General features: G+C 66.5%; 2 protein-coding genes across 2 annotated transcripts in view; one reads left to right on the top strand and one right to left on the bottom strand.

Moving 5' to 3' along the window:
- Positions 1-345: 345 nt before the first annotated feature.
- LOC131809883 (basic salivary proline-rich protein 2-like) lies at positions 346-5105 on the bottom strand. The gene is made up of 4 exons (XM_059137341.1): positions 4911-5105; positions 4490-4555; positions 4102-4152; positions 346-1056 (listed from the first exon to the last, which is right to left on the bottom strand). Exons 1-4 carry the CDS (start codon positions 5103-5105, stop codon positions 346-348), a joined length of 1023 nt encoding a protein of 340 aa, XP_058993324.1.
- A 4041-nt stretch (positions 5106-9146) lies between these two features.
- MEGF6 (multiple EGF like domains 6) overlaps positions 9147-19286 on the top strand; it is a 73874-nt gene continuing 63734 nt past the window's right edge. The window contains exons 1-2 of the mRNA XM_059135642.1: positions 9147-9164; positions 18856-18960. Coding sequence (XP_058991625.1) covers positions 18897-18960 — 64 coding nt within the window. The 5' untranslated portion in view covers positions 9147-9164; positions 18856-18896. The remainder of the gene's footprint in view (positions 9165-18855; positions 18961-19286) is intronic.

Below are 19286 nucleotides of genomic sequence, written 5' to 3'. Positions count from 1 at the left end.
CCGGCCGTGTGGGTGTCCAAAGGGCAGTGCCCAGAGGCACACGGAGGGCTGCAGAGGCTACACCCAGCTCTTCCCACCCTCTGTCCCACAAGGGAGGGGACGGGGCACCCGTCCGGCAAAGGACCGAGCGTCCGCCGAGACTTACGAGGGACGGAGGGCTGCGGGCTGTCCCTAAAGACGGGCGCCTGGGTCCGAGGTCCGTCGGACTTGGTCCCTCGGTCGCAGGGGACCTGGGACTTGCAGCCTGAGAGGAGCGGGAGCGCGAAGACTGGGGGCGAGGACCCGAGGCGGGCTGGGGGCGGGGCTGGTCGCGGGGACCTGGGAGGGGCCGGGGCCGGGGCGGGGTCAGGGTGGGGGGCGGGGCCCGGGCGGGGGTCCGGGCCGGGGGCGTGGCAAAGGCGGGCGGGCTCCGGCGACCCGGCTGGGCCCGCAGTGTGGCGCGAGGCGGACGCGGGCGGGCGGGGAACCGGACCTTCCGCACCTGCGGCGCCCGGGGGCTCGGCGGGCACCTGCGGCTGCGCCCTGCGCGTCCCCGGGCCATGGCGCACGTGGAGGCGGCGGCTCCGAGGGCCCGCCGGGGCCTCCTGTGAGCGGGGGACCAGAGCGGGGACCCGGCGCGGGGCCTCGGGCACGATGCCCGTCCTCCCGGAGGCGAGGGCGGCGGGGCGCGCGGTGGCCCTGGCTCTGGTGCTGCTGCTCCCCGCGGGGCCCGCGGGCGCCCTGCTCCGCCTGCAGCCTGGCCTGTGAGTAGCGGGCGGGGAGGGCTCCGCTGGACGGCGGGAGCCCCTGGGCCCTGGGCAGCTTTGTCCTTGGGGCTCTGACACAGTCGGGCGCTTGGCGGTAGCTGGGAGGGTCGGGGCTTGAGTCTGGGGGCGCTTCGGTAGCAGGGCCGTCTCCCTCCCCTCGGTAATGCGCGTCCCCGCGCGCGCCGAGGAGGCTGCGCTCCCCTCGGGGTCCTTGCGGGCAGGGTCTGGCTGGCCGCGGCTCGGAGAAGGCAGGAAGGAAGCAGACGATTCTCACATCCTTCCAAAGCCTGCCTCCTGGGGCCTGGGGGGCCTGTGCCGGGGCGGGTGCGCCCAGACAGGGGGCCCCTGGACGTGGTTTATGTATTAAACACGTGCGTGCTGGGGCGGAGAGACAGGAGAAGGAATTCAGTACCAGAATGGGCAGGAAGAGAGGGTCAGGGAGCCAGCTGAGATGAATTCAGTTTTGAAAGATGATTCCCCAATGGGCCGTTTAGCGGTCCCTCTTAAAGAGCAGATCAGTCCTTGCGCTGGCCTCAAAGGACAACTAGTGCCAAAGCGAGCGGGGGGAAGAGGAGGTGAGCCACCCGCCGGCTGCCCCCACCCCTGGGCTCCTGCAGGGTGTCGAGCCGGGGCCTGCCCGACGGTGACAGGCTGTGGAAAGCTGCAGCGGGACAGGAGAGTGGCCTGGCCTGGGTTAGGGACTCCTGCCCAGCACCTGGCCGTGCAGGATGGTCACTTCCAGGCAGAGCTGGGCGAGGGCAAGTCCTGGCCCCAGGGCCCCTACCCTGGGTTTTGCTTTCCCCCAAGCAGGAAGGTTTCCTTGTGGCCTTTCCAAAGGAAGAGGGGGTCTTTGCATCCAGAAACGTGAGTGGCCCTAGTCCCGACTCTCCGCGTGACTTCTGCTGGACACTTTCCTGCGGTCCCAGCGAGTTAGTCTAAGGGCAGCTGCAGCCTCAGAAGGGCTCTCACAGTGGGGTCTGGCCACTCAGCCTGCCTGCTCTTTGAGCATTAGTGGGGGACTTCCAGAAGCCCTGACCCCTGGGAATTCCAGGGTGCCGGTCAGGGGGACAGCAGCTGAGCCCATGCGGACAGAGGGCCCCTCCTTAAGAGGCGGCTTCTGCCTCAGCGTGCTCATGAAAACTGCTTGTCACCTCCCTGGGTGCGTTTCCCTGAGCCCCCGAGGAGTGGATCCAGACGCCTGTGAGTCGGACCTGCTCACCTGGGGCTCCAGGAAGCCTCAGGCCTGGCCGGGGCAAGCATTTCCAACCAGCAGTGGTGGACTGCCTGAGACGGCCTTCTCTTTCTGCTTCGTGCTCGCCCGCAGCCTCCTCTCCCCTCTCTGCTCCGTCCCCCTCTCCACAGAGCCTTCCACGTGGCAGGGGTCGCTGCCCCTCTGGGGGCCTGTGTCCCTCTTTCTTGGTGGGGCGTCTATTCTCAGATCGCCCCAGGCGCGTTGAGTTCTGTGACACCTCGGGGTACGCCGTGCTCTGCTCTGCCGTCTCTGGTTGTTTCTGAAGCAGCCGGTGTGGGCCCGGGATGCAGCACGGTGCCAGCGGGCACGGCCGGCCGGGGGAAGGCAGGAGGGAGGGTGCCCTTCTGCGAGACCCCCGCAAGGTGACAGAATTCGCTCTTACGAGCCGGGGGGAGGGGGGCGGGCAGAGAGCAGCCAGCGAGTGTCCCAGAAGGTGCTTTGCCTACACTGGTGCTGAGGGCACCCTTGGGGGAGATGTGGTGAGCCCGCAGGGCCTGGCACAGGCATCCCCACCCTCTGTGGCTTTCCTGAGCCACCTGGTGGGCCTCTGGGGGAGGCTAAGAGAAGAGGCGTGCTGGGGGGAGTCCTACTGATTCACAGCCCTGGGCCTTAGGGGGCCTTTGTGGACCTGTGGGATCCTGTGGCTGGTTCTTTGGCTCCCACTGGCTGGCCATGTCCAGATTCAAAACCCCGCAACCCATCTTTATGTATCTGTTTGTGTCTCTGAAGTGAATTTCTTATGGCGGAGTGGTTGGCTTTCCTTCCTGGGGCCTGGAATGACTGCTCCGTGCCCATGGCTGGCCCAAGGCTACCGGTTGGGCTGGCGGGAGCAGGGTCCGGACAGGAGACCGTGTCCCCACGCACTGGAGTTCCAGCTGGCTGCGGTCCTAGGCTGCGGGGCTCCAAGCTGCACGCCGGCAAGCACGCAGGCCGGGGGACCTGTGTTCAGAGGCCCGCTGCGGGGTTTGCAAGGGGAGCCTCAAAGAACAGACGTGGCGCAAACCCTGACCTCTGGACGGGGTGGGGAGGCCGAGCAGCTCGCTGAGGCCGACCGTCTCTCCCTGCCTCCCAGCCCGGGGCTTCCCGCCTTCACTTCCTTGCCTTGGGGCCATCATCGGGGGACCCAGGGGCAGCTGTCCCGCAGAGCTGTGTTCTCCTCGTCGTCTGGGAATTGCGTTCCCTCCCCAGATGGGAAGCGGGAGCCCACGGCCACTTGGGCTGACGCTCGGCTCCGTCTGTTCCCTCCCCCGTCCCACGCCCTCCACCCTGCACATGGAAAAGATGGCCAAGGTTGGGCTTGTGAAGGGCTGGGAACTCCCCAGAAGAGATCATTCCGGAGCTCACCCTGGCCCTGCGGGGCCTATGGGGAACCCGCAAGGCTGCCGCTGTCCTCAGGGCCGTGGGGGGCCAGGCCTTAAGGAGGAGTCACGCAGGTGCCCCGGGATGGGGACAGGGCGTGGGACAGTGACTGGAGGCCCCGCGGTTTGAAGAGAGCCAGGAAGGGACAGTGTCTTTGGGGAGGAGCCAGCCCACCCACCCTCCTCAGAGGAACCTGGCTGGCCTCTCAGGTGTGGCAAAGCTTTGTCTTCTCTCTGGGACTTGGTGAAATTTGCCTCCCTCCGAGGCCCACACCCTGTCCCTGAATCCTGGCACGCCTGGGGCAAGCTGTGACCCTCTGCTCCCCTCGCCCCCCCTTCTGGAGCAGGGCTGGGCCCCTTCTGCCTCTTCTCAGCCTCCTCCTCCTTCCGGAGTGTGGCGGGCTCCTGTCCGTGCACTGGCGGGCTCCTGTCCGTGCACTGCGGGCTCCTGTCCGTGCACTGGCGGGCTCCTGTCCATGCACTGCGGGCTCCTGTCCGTGCACTGGCGGGCTCCTGTCCATGCACTGCGGGCTCCTGTCCATGCACTGCGGGCTCCTGTCCGTGCACTGGCGGGCTCCTGTCCATGCACTTGCGGGCAGCGGCTCCCGGGGGCCGAGGAGCCCGGCCTCATGGGGCTCCCACTGTGGCCCCCACGCCACGCTCCCTGGAGGCTCCCCTTTTCCATTCTTTCTGGCTCTGCTTGTCCTGCCTGGAGCCCACACCGGCCCAGCCACGTGCCTGGCACCCGCCGCTCAGGGGCCGTCTCTGAGGCCGGCACGGCTGGGGACGAGGCGGCCTAGAACAGGAGTCACGTGAAGCGGGGTTGAAGCCACTGTTCCCACGGGACCCCCGGTACCCTGTTCAAGGGGGCAGCGGTATCTATCCTTTGGGGTCAGCAGGATTAGAACACCCCTGTGGGCGGCATGGGGGCCCTGCCTGGAGGACCCTCGGACAGGACCCTCTTCCTCTGAGGCCCACACCCTAGAGGCAGGGCCCGCCTGGACCCCACCCCCGACGGCTCCACACCCCAGCGTGAGTGTGCAGGAGGGCTGAGGCCCGCTGGCTCTTGGTGGCCAGGCGCTGACGTCTGTCCTCTGTCCCAGGCCCCACGTGTGTGCAGAGCGGGAGCTGACCTTGGTGGGCCGCCGCCAGCCCTGTGTGCAGGCTTTCAGCCGGACCGTGCCCGTGTGGAAGGCGGGCTGCGGGCGGCAGGCGTGGTGCGTCCGCCACGAGCGGAGGTATGTGCTGGGGTCCCCGAGTCCGGTGTGGGAGCGGGGTGACGAGGGTGGGGGGCTGTCCTGATCTCAGGGCCTTCGGGGAGCAGTGGGGGCCCTGCAGGGAGGAGAGGTTCTGTGGGAGGGGGCTCTGAGGCGGGCGGGGCCTTGTGGGGGAGGCGGGGGCCACATGAGAGGTGAAAAGCGGGGTACCCAGCCTGCTAGGCTCTGCGGGGCTGCTGAGGCCGAGCCCAGGTTTCGTTCCCAGAGGAGCCGACGCGAGACCTTTTATTGCTCAAGATTTTATTTCAAAATCAAATTAAGGAGTGCCTTTGCATACCTCTCCACATTTTACAGACTCGGGCTCTGGAATCTGCGCGGTTGCAAAGCGGGGCAGTGGGGGGGCCTCAGCGCGGGCCCCTCCCCTGGCTGGCAGCCGCAAGGCCTCCGGGTTAGGTGTGGGGAAGGCGGGAACGGGCCTCGGGTGGGGTGCGGTGTCCAGCGCTGCAGCGAGGCCTTTGGGAGTGGCCTGCATGGTGTCCGTGGAGGGTGTGAACTCCCTCTCTGGGAGCTTGGTCGTGTCTGGGGACAGTGGCCACTGCCTCAGGTGAGCCCAGGGGCCGGGGACGCTGCTCCAGGTCCTCTGGTGCTTGGGATGGCGGGGATCCCAGGCAGCAGGGAAACGGCTCCCCTCGTGCTCCCGCCGAGAGGCCCCTGCGCAGTGTCCCCAGCTTGGGCTGTGTCCCCCAGCCGCTTACCACTTCACTGTGAGCGGTGAGGCTGCCGGGAGCACCGTAGCCCCCGGGCTGGAGAGTCAGGTGGGTAGCTCTGCTGAGAAGCCCCAGGCTCCCCGTAGCTGGCTCCTAGGCCCCCAGCCTGGGTGCGGTGGGAACAGAGTTTTCAAAGCATCCAGGTGCCTTCAGTGTCCTGGTGGGGCATCTGGGGGCGTGGGAGGAAAGTCCCCCTGCCTGGGAGGTCCTTGCTGTCCGTCACTTGGGGCAGGGGCTGTGGGGTCTCTGTCGGGCTTCCTGCTCAGGGGCAGAGGCCCACCTTGCCTAGCTCCAGGTCTCTGGGACCCTCCCTTTGGGTTCAGCAGGAACAGTCTGGGTCCCTGGCCTGCTTGGGGGCGAGGTCTGCGGGGTCTCCTGGCCTGCAGTGCAGCTGGGGCTCTCCTCGCCCTCACGGGCTGCCTCCCCCCACCCCCTCGCCCTCCACTCCACGTGAACGAGATCTGTCTCACCACTGCGGTGTCCTATGGGGTTTCCTGAGACCCGCACCAAGCACTCGCTGGGCCTGGCCCCACCTCCCTTCTGTGGGGCTCCTGGCTGGGAATGGGTCGTGTCCCTTCCCGTGAACCCCGCAGTGGAGCCCCGCGTGCTGGCTCCGGGCACTTGCCCCAGTGCCTCATCCAGATGGTCCTCTGGCGGCAGCCCTTGGAGCTGGCACACTCCCTTTCCTCCTTCTGGAATGCACAGAGGCTGCGGTTTTCCTGGGAGGCGGGCCCTGCCCCCCGGCCCCCTGCTCCCCATCTGCCCGTCCGGGGCCGGCTCTCCTAGTGCCTTGGGAGCATCCTCCCGACAAACCAGCACGGGCTGTGCCCGGTCTGAGGAGCCCCCGGCAGTGTGGAGGCCCCTGCCCCTTCGCGGCATACTGTCCGTGCAAAGGGAGGAGGAAGGAGCGCTTGGAGGCGCCAGGAGCCTCACGGAGCCCCACGGAGCCCCTCCCCTGGGCCGTCCCCCAGGTGTCCTGCCCTGGGACCCACGCCCCGAGGGGACTGCACAAGGTAGAGATGTGTGCAGCAGCCCGGCACCCCCATGCCCTGTTGCCCTTGACCCTGCTGTGAGCCAGCTCCCCGGCCGGGCCCGAGTCCCCTGATTGTCCCCTGCGAGCTGTTGCACCTGCCCGCCTCTGTGAGCCGTGTCCTGGGAGCTGTCCCATGTGGGCTGCAGTGGAGCGAGGGGTCGGCTCTTGGGGCCTGAGGGGGCAGAAGGCCCACCCGCGGTCTCGGAGGGTCTGTAACTTCTGAGGGTGGGGGAGGTGGCAGATGGGCTGGTTGTCTCCGTTCTCCGGGTGACCGCGAGGAGCGGCACGTAGCCCTGGGAGAGGAGTAAATATTTACCATGGAAGGGCCCAAACACTGTTTGCTCTGCCAAAAACTGTCCACTGCTGTGGTCGGTTTCCCTCCAGGCGAGTGGATTCATGTCCTGCCAAAGTGGCCTTTTGCAGAGCTCTCCCGAGCTGCCGTGCGCGGCAGGAGCGCCTGAATTCATGCTTCCGGGAAGTGGCCTTGTTTGCTTGTTTGTGGGGTCCCTGGGCTTCCCACGGCTCCCCAGGGCTAAGCCCCAGTGAGCGGAAGGGTGTCACGTCACTTGAAAACAGTGGTCTGGGCCCTTGGGCTGCTCCTGGGGCTCCAGGGTCCTTGACCCCACGGCTGCTGGGGACCGTTCCTCCAGACAGCGGTGGCACAGGCTTGCAGGTCCGAAGGCTGCAGGTGGCCACGGGGCACCCCCTTCCTCTTGTTCCGTCACTCTCTCTGCTTAGCCTTCGTGGGAGCTGCTCCCGTCCTGAGTGGGAACTGGCCCGGGTCCAAGGCCTCCCCCGAGAGGCCTTCCCGCCTGCTCCCCTCTGATCTTAGGGCTGTGTGCTGGTCACGCGCTGGTCCTGCTGCTGCTGTCCACGGCGCTTCTCCCGCTCACCCGTCTCCTCAGCTCAGCCCTACGCTCCTCAGGTGGGGAAGGGGTGCCTCACGGATGCCTTAAGCCGTTGTGCTGTGCCCTGGTGGGCTGAGAGCCTGGGGTCTGAATTGCTGCCACCCGGGTCGCAGCCCACCCAGCGCTGGACCTAGGAAGCCCCGCTTGTTCCTAAGCTGGGCACTTCGTGTCAGGCCCCCGGTGCTCCGGTCTGGCCTGGTGATAAGAGCCAGATGTGGGGAGCTGGCCCGCAGCTGGGGTGGATAGGGAGCGGGGTAGCACCCCCCCCCGGGAGCGCTGGCCGGGGCCCTTGTTGCTGGCTGCGGGCCGGTCGCCTGCCCCCTGCTCCTGCTGTCTCTCTTCACGTGGGTGCGGCTCTGCTCTGGGGCACAGACCTTCCACCCGCCTCTAAGCCTCAACCTGCTGAGCTTGAAACGGGGCAGGTCAGAGAAGCGGTGCAGGGAGGGCCCGGAGCGCCGGGAGATGCCGCCAGCACTGTCTGCACAGTGAGTGATTCCCGTCTCCCTTCTTTTCTAGAACCATCTACTACACCGGCTACAGGCAGGTGTACGCCATGGAGACCCAGACCGTGCTCAGGTGCTGCCCGGGCTGGAGCCAGCGGCCCGGTGACCAGGGCTGCCTCTCCCGTGAGTGCCCCTTCCCGACCCCGAATCCATGCGCTGGAGGCCGTGTCTGAAGGGGACATGGCTCCGGGGGGCTCCGAGCAGAGGGTGTGAAGCTGTCCACCAGTGCTTGGGTTCCTGGCATGGGGAGGGGGTCTGAGGGTGGCCCTGAGCCACATGCTGCTGTCTGTGGGCTCAGCTGCCTCTTCAGGGTTCCGTCATGGAGACGTCCTGCCCCACCATAGCCATGGCCTTGCTCTGGGTCCTTCTTCTCTGTTCCCGAATGGGCCCTGGGCTGGGTGTTGGGCCCCTGGCCTTTGTGGACTGTTATCTGGGAGACTGTAGCGCCTGTCCTGCCTCCGTCCTGGCGCCCTGGGCCGCAGTCTCCCCTTCTGCTTCATGGAGGTTTGCCACGGCCTCCCTGGGAGGGGGGTCCTGGTAGAACGGGAGGGAGCCGTGAGTCCGCACGAGCGAGCCTCACTGCGAAGCCTCTGCTTCAGAAACTAAATGGGGCTCACGGCTCTGGAGTCCGGCTGCAGGGAGTGTCTGGGGAGCTGATCCTGGCCTGTGGGTGCAGACACAGCTGGGCCGGCAGGTGGGGTGGCGCAGGTAGGGGGGCCGCTGGGGCTGATGGGCTAGGAGTGGCAGCATCCCCTCCCGAGAGAGGTGGTCCCGGAGGTCTGGCCGCCCCTGAAACAGTGACAGGGCTCACCTGACGTGAGGGATGGGGCCATGCGGCAGGGGTGGCGGGGGCCCCAGCTCCCCCATGCTGGGACAGGAGCTGGACCTCGGGGGCTCTGTTCCAGCCTGTCTCTCCGCCCCTGCGTCCCTCCACACAGGCAGCACGGGAGCCGCTGAATGGGGGCAGAGACGCCTTTAGAGACACTCCAGTGGGAAAAAGGGAAGAGAAGGATGCTGGGGCTGTTGTTCTGGGAGAGGAAATGAATAATTCTCCCCAGGAAGGGAGCAGGAGGGCAGAGGAGAAGGAAGCAGCCCTGGCTTCCCTTGTGGGCAGGAGAGGCTCAGGGGACAGGGCGGACGCCTGGACACCCGCCAGCCGGCCCTCCGGCGGGAGGTGCCCCGGCCCCGGCCCCGGCCCCGGCAGCAGTGCTTCTCCCCACCCTCTATGATCCTGGGGACGTGTGTTTTCCCGGCTTCTGGCTTCCAGGAAAACAAAGGAGTCTGTTCACTGGGGGTGTGGGGTGGAGGTCAAAGCTGAGGGCCCTGGTTTCCACTGAGACAGGGCTCCTGAGGCCTGCTGGAGGCAACCCTAGTAATCCGGTGAGCGGTGGGGACAGGCGGAGGAGGCAGGGGCTATGGCAGGGGGTGGGGGTGTTGGGGAGCACGGCCTTCTGTCTGGGGAGGGCCGTGGACACGCAGCCCCATGGCCGGCCTGGGGTGGGGGTCCTTCTGCACTTGGCTTCCCGGGCTGGGGGAGTAGTGGGTGTGTACACTGCCATGGGCGGGGTGGGGGGGACCCAGGGGACAGGTCAAGCTTGCTACTGCAACGTTCCCAGCTTCCATACTCTTGAGCTGGGGTTGGAAGGCTCTCGGTTTCCCCCGTGTCTTGGAGCGACCTTCCCAGGGTCGGGGTTGCTGAGGAGCAGCGGGGTCCAAGGGCCAGCCGCATCCCGGGAGGCCAGGTCGGAGGCAGGCCCCGAATGCTGGACTTTCAGGGATGGGAGGCCCATCTGGCACAGGTCCGTGGCCATGCCAGTCTGTCCTTGCACTCTGGCTCAGCGTGAGCTCCTGGCCTGGCTTGCGGCTCTGTCTGCCTGTGCTGGTGGCCAGGAGGAAGGCTGGCTCTGCCTCGGGCTCGCCAGCTAGTAGGAGGTGGGTACAGGGCTGCGGGGCAGGGAGCTCGCCGGCAGGTGAGACCTAAAGCCGCCGGGGCAGCCTTGGCCTTGCAGAGGTGGAGGAGCTGGGCTGGGGACAGGGCTAGGGTGGTGAGGAAAGGGGGCGTCTCGGCCACAGGGCCTGGCCTTGAGGGTCCCGGTTGTCCCATCAGCCTGGAGACGTGGATGGGCTCCCACGTGTATCCTAAACTTGAGGCTTTGTCTTTCTTGTTTTTTAAACAAACAAACGAACAAACATTTTAGTGCAGGATTTACTTATTTCTGTGTCTGGATTTGATTTGAAGGAAAAGGCCTGGACCCGGCCTCTCGGGACACCCGCTCGTCCCCCCGTGTCTGGGTCCCCGGCCTGGGAAGGGACGGAGGGCCAGAGAAGGTCACGTGGGGCAGAGCCCGGGCCTGCCCCCCCCCCCCCCCCGGGGATGGCTGTTTCTCAGCCAGGGCCTGGCAGGGAGCAGACGCTGTGGGACAGGGGTGCGGGGCCGGGGGGCATACAGCCAGCTGCGGCTTCGATGTGTGGATGGGCAGGGCGGGCCTGCAGGGGCACGGGGGTTGCCGAGGGAGACAGGAGCCCATGTGGGAGTGCTGTCCCTGTGGCCAGAGCACCGAGTGGACTTTCTGCTGTGAGCAGAGTCCTCGGTCACTCTGTTTCCTGCCCCAGACGGAGTGGGTGCCCAGAACCCCCAGCCCTGGGACACCCTGCCCAGCGGTGTCGACTGAGAGGCTGGGGGGTTGCCTCTGGTCCCCTTCTTGCCGGCTTGGGTGTGGGTCCCGGGGCTGGAGGCTGGTCGGGGCCCCCACTGGGGAGCGGCGCCCGCTTCCTGCGCAGGGGCCTGGGAGTCAGGAGTCTCCGCTTTGGCCCTCCCCATCCTTGTCCTCTCCGGCACCGTCCCCCTGTCCCAGCCCAGGCGGTCTGCAGACGCACGGGAGGCTGGGTCGGGTGGGGGGCAGGCCCCCTGCTGCAGACGGCCCCAGCCGGGTGACACGTCCTCGCTTTGCGTGCCCTGGAACCATAGCCACGTGGGGGGCGCCGTCAGGGCCCCGTGGGCTCGTGTGGGAGTGCGGAGCAGACATCGTGCTGTGTGGGAGAATGACAGGAAGCCTCTAAGGTCCCTGTGACTTCTCAGGGACGCACTCAGCGGCATGGATGACCTGGAGGTGACCAGAAAGGACAAAGGCTGCCTGGGTGGGGCGGCGTTGCCTGGTGACCAGGGGGCTCTCTTGGGTCTGTGTGGTACGTGCATGCCCACGAGCAGCTGGGCGCTGACCCTCTCTGCTGTTGGGGTGCCCGACTCCCACCCAGCCCCGCCCTTACTTCCACGTCCCTCTCAGTGGGGCGTGGCTTTCCTGGACACTCATCGAAGGGAGCCCGAGCATGAAGGTGCTGCCCGTGGACCCTAACTTGGAGACACCCAGGAATGAGGTGCCAGGAGGATGCCCCGCGGCTCCTGCCCTGAGGCTGTGCAGCCTGAGCCCTGGGCACCGAGGAGGCTGCAGGACGGAGCGCAGACCCTGGGCAGCTGCGAGGAGCTGCGCCTGCATTGCAGGATGGCAAGGGCTTCCGTGGTCTGGGAAGCTCCGCGTAAAGCACAGAGAAGCAGGTTCCGTCGTTGCAGGACTTATCAGAGCATTTAACATGCTCATGTGGCCTGTGGGTTCCTGAGAAAGGCTATGTAGTATTTTCCAAAGCAACCCTTTCTTTAAAAAGAAGGGAATAAAAAGATACAACAAAGTCGAAAAAATAAACAGTGTCCCTAAGGCACGCTGGGAAACAGCCGGCCGAGCGGCGGGACGTCGTCCGTGCAGGTCTGACAGCGAGCTCTGCACTGGGCTCAGGCGCAGGAGTGGTGGTGACAGAGACTGGGACTGGCCCCCCCTGCAGCGGACCTGTGGTGCTGCGGCGGCAGACAGGTGGGCAAGCACACGGTGGTTCTGTGCCAGCCCACGGCCGCTCTCTCCGGGGAAGGCTCGGGGGAGGGGCGTCTGGCTGGTGGGGGCTTCTGGGGGGTTGGGCGGGACTTGGAACAGCTCAGGTTGGCTCTCTGGAGGGCGGCCGCGTGCCATCCCAGTGTGGGGGATCCTTCCTGCTTCGTCCCGTGGGCTCCCCGGGGTACGGCTGCGCCCGAGTGTCCTCTCCGTCTCAGCGGGGCCTGCCGGGATCCTGTGAGCTCAGTCCCTGCCTTCGTCACGCCTGCAAAGACTCTGTTTCCAAGTAAGGTCCCTTTCTGAGGTCCCGGGGCCCTGGTGAGGACAGGGAGCCCGTGCAGGGTCTGGCTGGGGGAGGGACACGGTCTGCTGCAGCGGGCAGAGGGGACGCTGGGCCGTGAGGAGCCAGCTCGGGCCTGGTCCTGGCGGGTGGCGGAGCGCGGTGGGAAGTGGCCGGACTCTGGACGTGTGGATGGAGTGGGAACTAGGTCTACACGGCGTGGCCGTGGCTGGGCTTTCAGGATCCCATGTGTGCCCGGGTTGTGTGGGGCACAGCCTTGCCCTTGACTCTGGAGCTGACCCTCAGAGGCGACCATGGCCTGTGGAGGGCACTGTAGGGCGGCCACCCAGAGCTGTCCCCACAGGCTGTCCTGGCCTGTCGTGGTCGCTCGTGTCTTACCGCCCAGGGCATGCCAGGCCGGCTGGGGGAGATCTGTGGCCTGTGAGGGCTTCCCAGGAGTGTGGGGGATTGATGTGGTTTGTCGTCACAGGAGCCTGGGATGGGCCACGTGGTGGGCCCACGGGACAGAAGCCAGGGCTGCTGACCAGCTCGCAGGCGGGCCCTAGAGCTCTTCCTCCCTCCTGGGACACGGGCGTCTCCTCTGTGATCCTGGGGCTGCGGGAATGAGTGGCAGGAAGGCTGCCGGGGGCCCCGGGGACGGCTGCCTCTGCCTCCTGCCTCGCGGTTCACTTTTCCTTTTCCGTTCCGGACGCGTGTCAGCCCCGCGCCCAGCGTGGGAATCTGCACGGCCAGCACTCTGGCTGTCCTGTCCTCGCTGTGGACGTGGACGCCCGCACAGCTGCTGGGGGCCGTGTTGCTCTGCAGCGAGCCCCTCACCCCCCCCCGGCTGTCCCCAGATGTGGAGTCACAGCCGGACTCGTGGTGCTGCGTCAGGCACGTTTGCACACGGTGCTGTCCACCCGGGAGCTCACCCACGTCACAGCCTCACGGGTGTGTGCGCGGTCCATGCCCGTGCTCACGCTCACACGGACCCGCAGTCACACGCACTCACACGCAGATGGTTCCCACGTGCGGATATGCTCTCCCTCAGACATGTGCCCACACCATGTGCTCGTGCACACACAGGCTCCCGTACACACATGTGGGCACTGGACACATGCGTCCATGCTCCCGCACACGCGTATCACGTGCCTGTCCGCTGACGTGCGTGTGCGGGGCTCACGGCCGCGGCAGGGCCTGCACGCCCGCTGCACACGCACCGTCCGCTCACACTGGGGGCCGCGGCGCACGGCCCACACCCCGAGCACGTGCCCCTCCCCCATGCGGCTCTGCCATCCAGCGCGGGGTCCCGGGCCCGGGGTGACTGCCTCCCTGCAGTACGGGTCTGGGACGAGGGGAGGTGGGGCTGGGGGCTTGGGGTCCCGGCCTCCAGCTGCCAGCTGGCATTGGGTTGAAGGCCAGCAGGCCTCCAGCAGGATGGAGGGGCCAAGCAGGAGGGACCCAGGGCCTGTCCTGCCCCCTGGGCTCCCAGGGACGTGGCCTCCATCCGGTACCTGCCCCTTGATGGGAGACGGGCACTGAGGGCCCCACTCCCGGCCACCTGGGCGGCTCTGCCAGCACCTGGGGGAGGTTTCAGAGATGCTACCCTGTGGATTGATTGATGACTGAGGACTGCCCCGAGCCGCGGTGCTCATCCCGCCGCCCTGCGGTGCACAGTGCTGTCCTCACCATCACCCCCTCCGTCTGGGCTCCCCCAACCCCCGCTTTAGTCTGAGGCCCTAAAGATGGTGGACGGAGGTGCTCTGTGCCAGGTGCAGCCCCACCTCTGCCTGGTGCTGGCTTCCCAGGCCGGTTGCTGGGGGACCGTTGGGAACACACGTGTGTCTGCCTGGGGTTCCGCCCTGCTGTCTGTGCCCCAGCAGCCCCGGGAGAGTTTCTGGGCCCCTGGGCTGCTTAACACACAGCCTGTCTCTGGCTGTCCCGGTGGCTTCGGCCATGGGCAGGACAGGGCCTGGTGCTGGTGCCTCTGCTTCCCGTGCCGAACCTGGGAGCCGGGGACCCACGGACCTGCGGGCGTCGGATTGGGAGCCTGTGTTTGATCGGGCCTCTCTGAGGTTTCTTTTCTTTCTTTCTTTCTTTTTTTTAACTTTTTAATTTTTTAAAAGATTTTATTTATTTATTTGACACATAGAGAAAGATCACAAGTAGACAGAGAGGCCGGCAGAGAGGGGGAAGCAGGCTCCCTGCCGAGCAGAGAGCCCGATGTGGGGCTCGATCCCAGGACCCTGAGATCATGACCTGAGCCGGAGGCAGAGGCCCAACCCACTGAGCCACCCAGGCGCTCCTCTCTGAGGTTTCTGTGAGCCAGTTCCCCACCGGGAGCTCCCGTGGGCCCCCACACCTACTACGTACCTCGGTGGTGGGCTGATCCCCCGTTGTGGCGGAGGAGCTCCGGCCCGGAGAGGCCCCTTCCAGGTTCCTTCCTGAACATTCTTTTGGCTGCAGGGAGGGGCTGAGTTTGCTGCAGGCCTGGCCAGGAGGTGCCCTCAGCCCCAGCCATCAGACAGCCCTGCCCCTCCTCTGGGGATGCCGAGGGGGAGCTGGCACAGGGGTGGGGCTCCGCTGCTCCTGGGCCCGGCCCTCATGGCAGGGAGTGGGCAGGAGCCAGAGGCATCGGCACGGGAGGCTGAGCAGCTGGGACAGATCGTGAGAGAGCAGGGCCCAGGCCAGGAGCTTTGCTTTGGGTCTGAGTCTGTCCCTCCGGCCCTGGCCTGCTGGAGCTACAGAACGCACATGGGGCTCGTGGGCCTTTTGGGCAGAGGTGCCGGGGAGAAGGCTGACATTTGTGCCGCACGCACGTTTGGCGAGCCAGGCCGTGTGTTCAGAGCCTGTGGGGGTGGGAGTGGCCCCGGAGACCAGGAGAAACTTGTGCGCCCGGATCACACCTGCCCCGCCTGAGGCCACCCCTGCAGGCAGCTACTTAGGGAAGAGCAGAGCAGGGCCCGTGGGCCAGCCACGTGGCAGTTCGGGGATGTGGCCCGGGCCCACATGGGCAGAAGCCCAGTGCTCGCAGAGGAGTGGAGCCCCGTCACCACGTGAGCCCGTCCCGGGCAGGGGCCGCCCCTGCTCCTGCAGCAGGGTCACGTGAGGTCCAGCCAAGGGCAGGTGTTTCGTGGCGCCCACTGTAAGAGAGCATGGCCGGCCTTAAGATGCCACAGGTGTCCGGGGCGCCTGGGTGGCTCCGTCGGTCGAGCGTGCGACTCTTTGTTTCGGCCCAGGTCACCTCATGGGTCACGAGACGGAACCCCGTGTCAGGCTCCGTGCTCAGCGGGGACCCTCTCCCTCCCCCAGCCCCGAGCACGCACACACACCCGTCAGCCAGTCTTTGGAAAGGAAGGAAGGAAGGATGGTGTCCAGACGTGCTGCCTTCACCCTGGGGACTGCGCTCCCCAGATCCGTCATCCTGCAGACTGGACGCCCCCCGGGGCCCCGCCAGCCTTTGGTTCTGGGGATGTGGGTAGACCCACCCTGTGTCCCCCCGAGGCCCCAAGGTCTGGGGCAGCTGGGGTGCTTTGTGAGTGACCCTGTCCCGGTGCCTCCAGCCCCATTCCACACACCAGGGAGGGCAATGTTCCTCCTTCTTGGTTCGGGCGGCGGGCAGGGAGCCCCATCAGCCCTGCGGGTGGGCTGCTGCGGGCAGTGGGTCCGGCTTCGGGCTCAGACGGGCCGTGGAGCAGACACTTGGCAGCACGAAGATCGCTGAGAAGATTGTGTCCGTGTGTGCAGATCGCCCGTCCTGGAGCTTAACTCAAGTTTGTTTGTTTCTTCTTTTTTTCTTTCTTTTTATTTTATTTTATTTCATTTCATTTTATTTTATTTATTGAAAGAGCGCGAGAGAGAATGAGAGAGAGAGAGGCCAGCGGGAGACGCAGTCTCCCCGCCGAGCAGGGAGTCCGACGCGGGACTCGATCCCGGGACTCCGGGATCATGACTGGAGCTGAAGGCAGTTGCTCCAGGTGCCCCTAACCCGTTTCTGACCCACCGACTCACATCAGACAGAACACGTGTGCGCAGGCCTTGCCCGTTAAGGCATCTGGGCCATGGGAAGCCGGCGGGGGTTTGGGGCAGAGGGAGATGCGAGCATGATGGCTCCTGGGAGCCCTCTCCAGCCCCGTGGGTCTCTGTGGCTCGGGCCCTCCCTCTGCCGGCTCGGCCCTCGGAGAACACGGCCGCCCACGGCAGCAGACCCTGTGGGCGCCCCTGTCCCGGGTCACCTGCGCCGGCCCTGGTATTTCTGACTCTTGGGAGGCGGTTCCTTCAGGGCTCCTGAAGGTCCTGTGGCCACAGGCCTGGCCAAGCTGAGTCTGAGGGACGGTCCCCAGGAGACCCCCAGCCCCGGCCCTGGGAACATAGTAGGTGTTTCAAAAAAATACACTGTTAAGTAGAGAACACATTTACTGCTCGGCAATCTCTAAATTGTCTGCAGGGCGCCCGTCCAGCCTCCGTTCACGGCCACGGGTCAGGTTTTCCCGGTGTCTGTTGCTGACCTGGCGCTTCTTCCCACACGGGATCGCCTGGGTCTCGCGGTGCGTGTCAGATACGTGGGTCTGGCAGCCCGGCTCTGGCTCCTGAGCTCTGTCTGCCCCGGCGTGAGCCTTCCCGTGCTTGCTTGGGCCGCATCCTTCCTCAACCTCCGGCAGGGGGTTTTGGGGTCCTTGTCTGCTGTCTGTGCTGCCCCCTTGGAGGCGTGGTGGGAGTCGGGCTGTGGCCTGCCGCTGGAGGTGACCCTCCTGACACAGGGGAGGGAGACCCTGTCATGCAGCCCAGCACACCTGTGGGGTTACGCAGGGGAAGCCCCCTCCTCTACCACTCGCGCGCAGCCCGGCTCCACGCCCGCCCCAGCAGGCTCTGCCCCCCAGCTTCCCTCCACAGCCCCCCACTACCCCTGCATCCGGCCAGCCTCCCCGGGAGTGCCCCTTCTCGGTTTGGGGCATAGTCGTGTATCTTTGTCTTTCCCGTTTTCGTTTCTGTGGCTGTGCTGCCCTACGCATCCCTCCGTCTGGGGACGCCCCAGCTCTGTCCTCCCGCGACGGCCTGGCCACTCCCCACCCCGCCCGTCTGTAGTGCATTCTTGCTTTCCTTCCTTAGACGGCGACGGCGCCTTCGGGGTCTGCGTGTGGGCGGGGCCCCGGAGCCTGGCGGGTGGCAGCCAGGATGGGGTCGACCCTTGCTCTCAGGGAGTCCGTGGGCACGGTAGGGAGAGGGCCATGCTGTGGGTGCATATGGTGTGTGACATTTGGGGACGATGCCGGTTGTCCTGGTTGTGGCAGCCCAGAGCGCCCCTGGGGTCTGAGGGATGAGCTCACGGTATGGGTGGCTTTGTGCTCAGCGGACAAGAAGTTCACAGCGGCCGTGGGGCAGAGAAAGCGGGTGAGCAGGCGAGCCGTGACAGTGGCCCTCACTGGCCCCGTGGGGCCGGGGGTGCTGGGGGAAGGTGGGCTCCACGTCCCCTGGAGCTAGGTTCCGGGCCTCTAGCCTCTGGGACGCTGCTGCTGTCCGCACCCCAGGTCGGCCCCTCGGCCGGCCTTCCCTGTGTGGGCTCCGGGATCACCGTGCGTGCCCTCCCCACCCCCCTGTGGCGCCGTTTTGCCCCCAACTCCCCACTCCTGCACATTTCAGACACGTCCTCTGGCTGCAGGTGTGGGGCCGGAGCAAGGGGGAGCCCTGCCCCCAACACTGGGACAGCGGCCACAGTTAGGGGACAGAGAGGAGGACGCATTCCACAGATGGCCCTCCTGACCCCAGGCTCTACGCAGAGGATCCTGGGGCCTGGTCCCTGCTCGCGGGCTGTGTGGCCTGGGGCCACGTGCCGCCTGTCTCTGAGCCTCCGTGTCCTTACCAAGCACAGCGTCCGTCCCAGAAGCCTGACTGGCCCCATGTGCCGGGCCGACAGCTCTCTGGAGTTTCTCTTCCTGTTCCTATTGGGACCCGTGAAGTGACCCATGAAGTCACTGAGCCCATGGTTTGCGCCAGGCTCCTGGAGGCTTTGGGGGTAATCACTGTGCCAAGCAGCCCCTCATCCAGTGAGCACTCCTGAAGCCTCCGGGCTCAGGGCCAGGCTGGTGAGGTCCCGGTTGGGAGACCAGTCCCCTGCCTTGACTGTACCCCCCGTGCATGGGGATATGATGGGGGGTGGCTGCAGGGCCAGGAAATGGGTGCTGGGGTACCCGGGCCAGCGGGGGTCAGGGTCCTCGCTGTGTCGGGGCTGGCGGGCAGTTTGGGGCTGCTGGGCCCTTGGGGGCTGTCTGCCCAGTGTCGTGGACAGGCAGCGTCCCGCCCCTCACACTTGTGCTGCGACGGGACGATGGGGTTCACTGGCCCCCAGGCCATGGGTGGGCAGCCTCCTGGCCCAGTGGGGTGAAGTGTGGGGAACGGTCTGGGGGCAGGGGTCTTCTCTAGAGAGGTGGGAGGGGGCCCGCCCGCCCCAGCCCAGAACCCTCCCCCGTCCCTCCTTCCGGGCTCTGCCGGCCTGCGCTGGCATTGTCCCTCCTAGGGACGATGGTTGCCACCCTCGTCCTCAGCGGCGGGCTCTTCCCCGGCTGCCTCTCCCTCCCCACCTCCTCGAGAAAATGAAAGGGGGGTCTTCAGGCTCTGGTGGCAGTGCCAGTGTGTGACCCAGGACAGAACAGAGCTGGGACCGGTGACCCGACGGCAGGGTCCGGGCTGCTGGCCTGAGTGATGGCCCCCCACCCCCCAGGGTTCGGGGCTCAGCTCTCAAGGTGCAGTCTGGGGTGTCCTCTCTGTGCCGGGGCTCTGGGTCCTGTCCAGCCCGAGATTTTGCCTCCTGGGGGACATGGGAGAGGGTCCCCAAGGACACTGTGTCCTGTGGCTGGGCTGTGGGTGCCCGTGGGCTGTTGCCTCTCCTCTCACGCTTTCTCTCCTCTCTCCACAGCCCACTGCAGCGCTGGCCTCTGTTTCAACGGTGGCCACTGCATGCCTGGCTCAGCCCAGCTATGCTACTGTCCCCGAGCCTTCCAGGGCCCCCGCTGCCAGTACGGTGAGTGGACGGTTGGTCATTCTCCCCTCCACCGCCCTGCTCCTGCGGCTTGTCTGACCTTGCTGGCGGGGGGGACAACCCTGGGACGCCCCCGACAGACGCCCTGCATGCCGTCATCTTAGAGCCCCGCCGGCCAGTCGTGGCCTCCAGAGAGATGGGCGGGGGCTGCCCGGGGTGCTGGGCAGCTGGGAAGTGGCCTGGCCTGGCGTCTCTAAGCAGCTCTCCTGCCGTGCTGGGGACCCTGGTGTCCTTCACGAAGAAAGACGCGGGGGCGTGCTGGGCCCCCCTGGAGGCGGCTGGTTCGGGGAAACTGGACACCTCTGTAA

The sequence above is a fragment of the Mustela lutreola genome, chromosome 10 (genome assembly GCF_030435805.1).
Source record: "Mustela lutreola isolate mMusLut2 chromosome 10, mMusLut2.pri, whole genome shotgun sequence".
Classification (NCBI taxonomy): domain Eukaryota; kingdom Metazoa; phylum Chordata; class Mammalia; order Carnivora; family Mustelidae; genus Mustela; species Mustela lutreola.
The sequence above is the reverse complement of the archived record's forward strand: the minus strand, read 5'-3'. Positions and strand labels throughout refer to the sequence as shown.

What these genes read in the sequence shown, in the direction of transcription:
- LOC131809883 (XM_059137341.1), bottom strand. Translation starts at nt 5,105, where the DNA reads ATGCAGGCCACTCCCAAAGGCCTCGCTGCAGCGCTGGACACCGCACCC. An exon ending in GCTGGCGGCGGCCCACCAAG is followed by an intron (nt 4,153 to 4,489) that starts GTCAGCTCCCGC and finishes CTCCTGTTCTAG; the next exon opens with GCCGCCTCGTCCCCAGCCGT. An exon ending in AGACGGCCCCTGAGCGGCGG is followed by an intron (nt 1,057 to 4,101) that starts GTGCCAGGCACG and finishes GCCCCGGCACAG; the next exon opens with GCCCCCCAGGCCCCAGGAGG.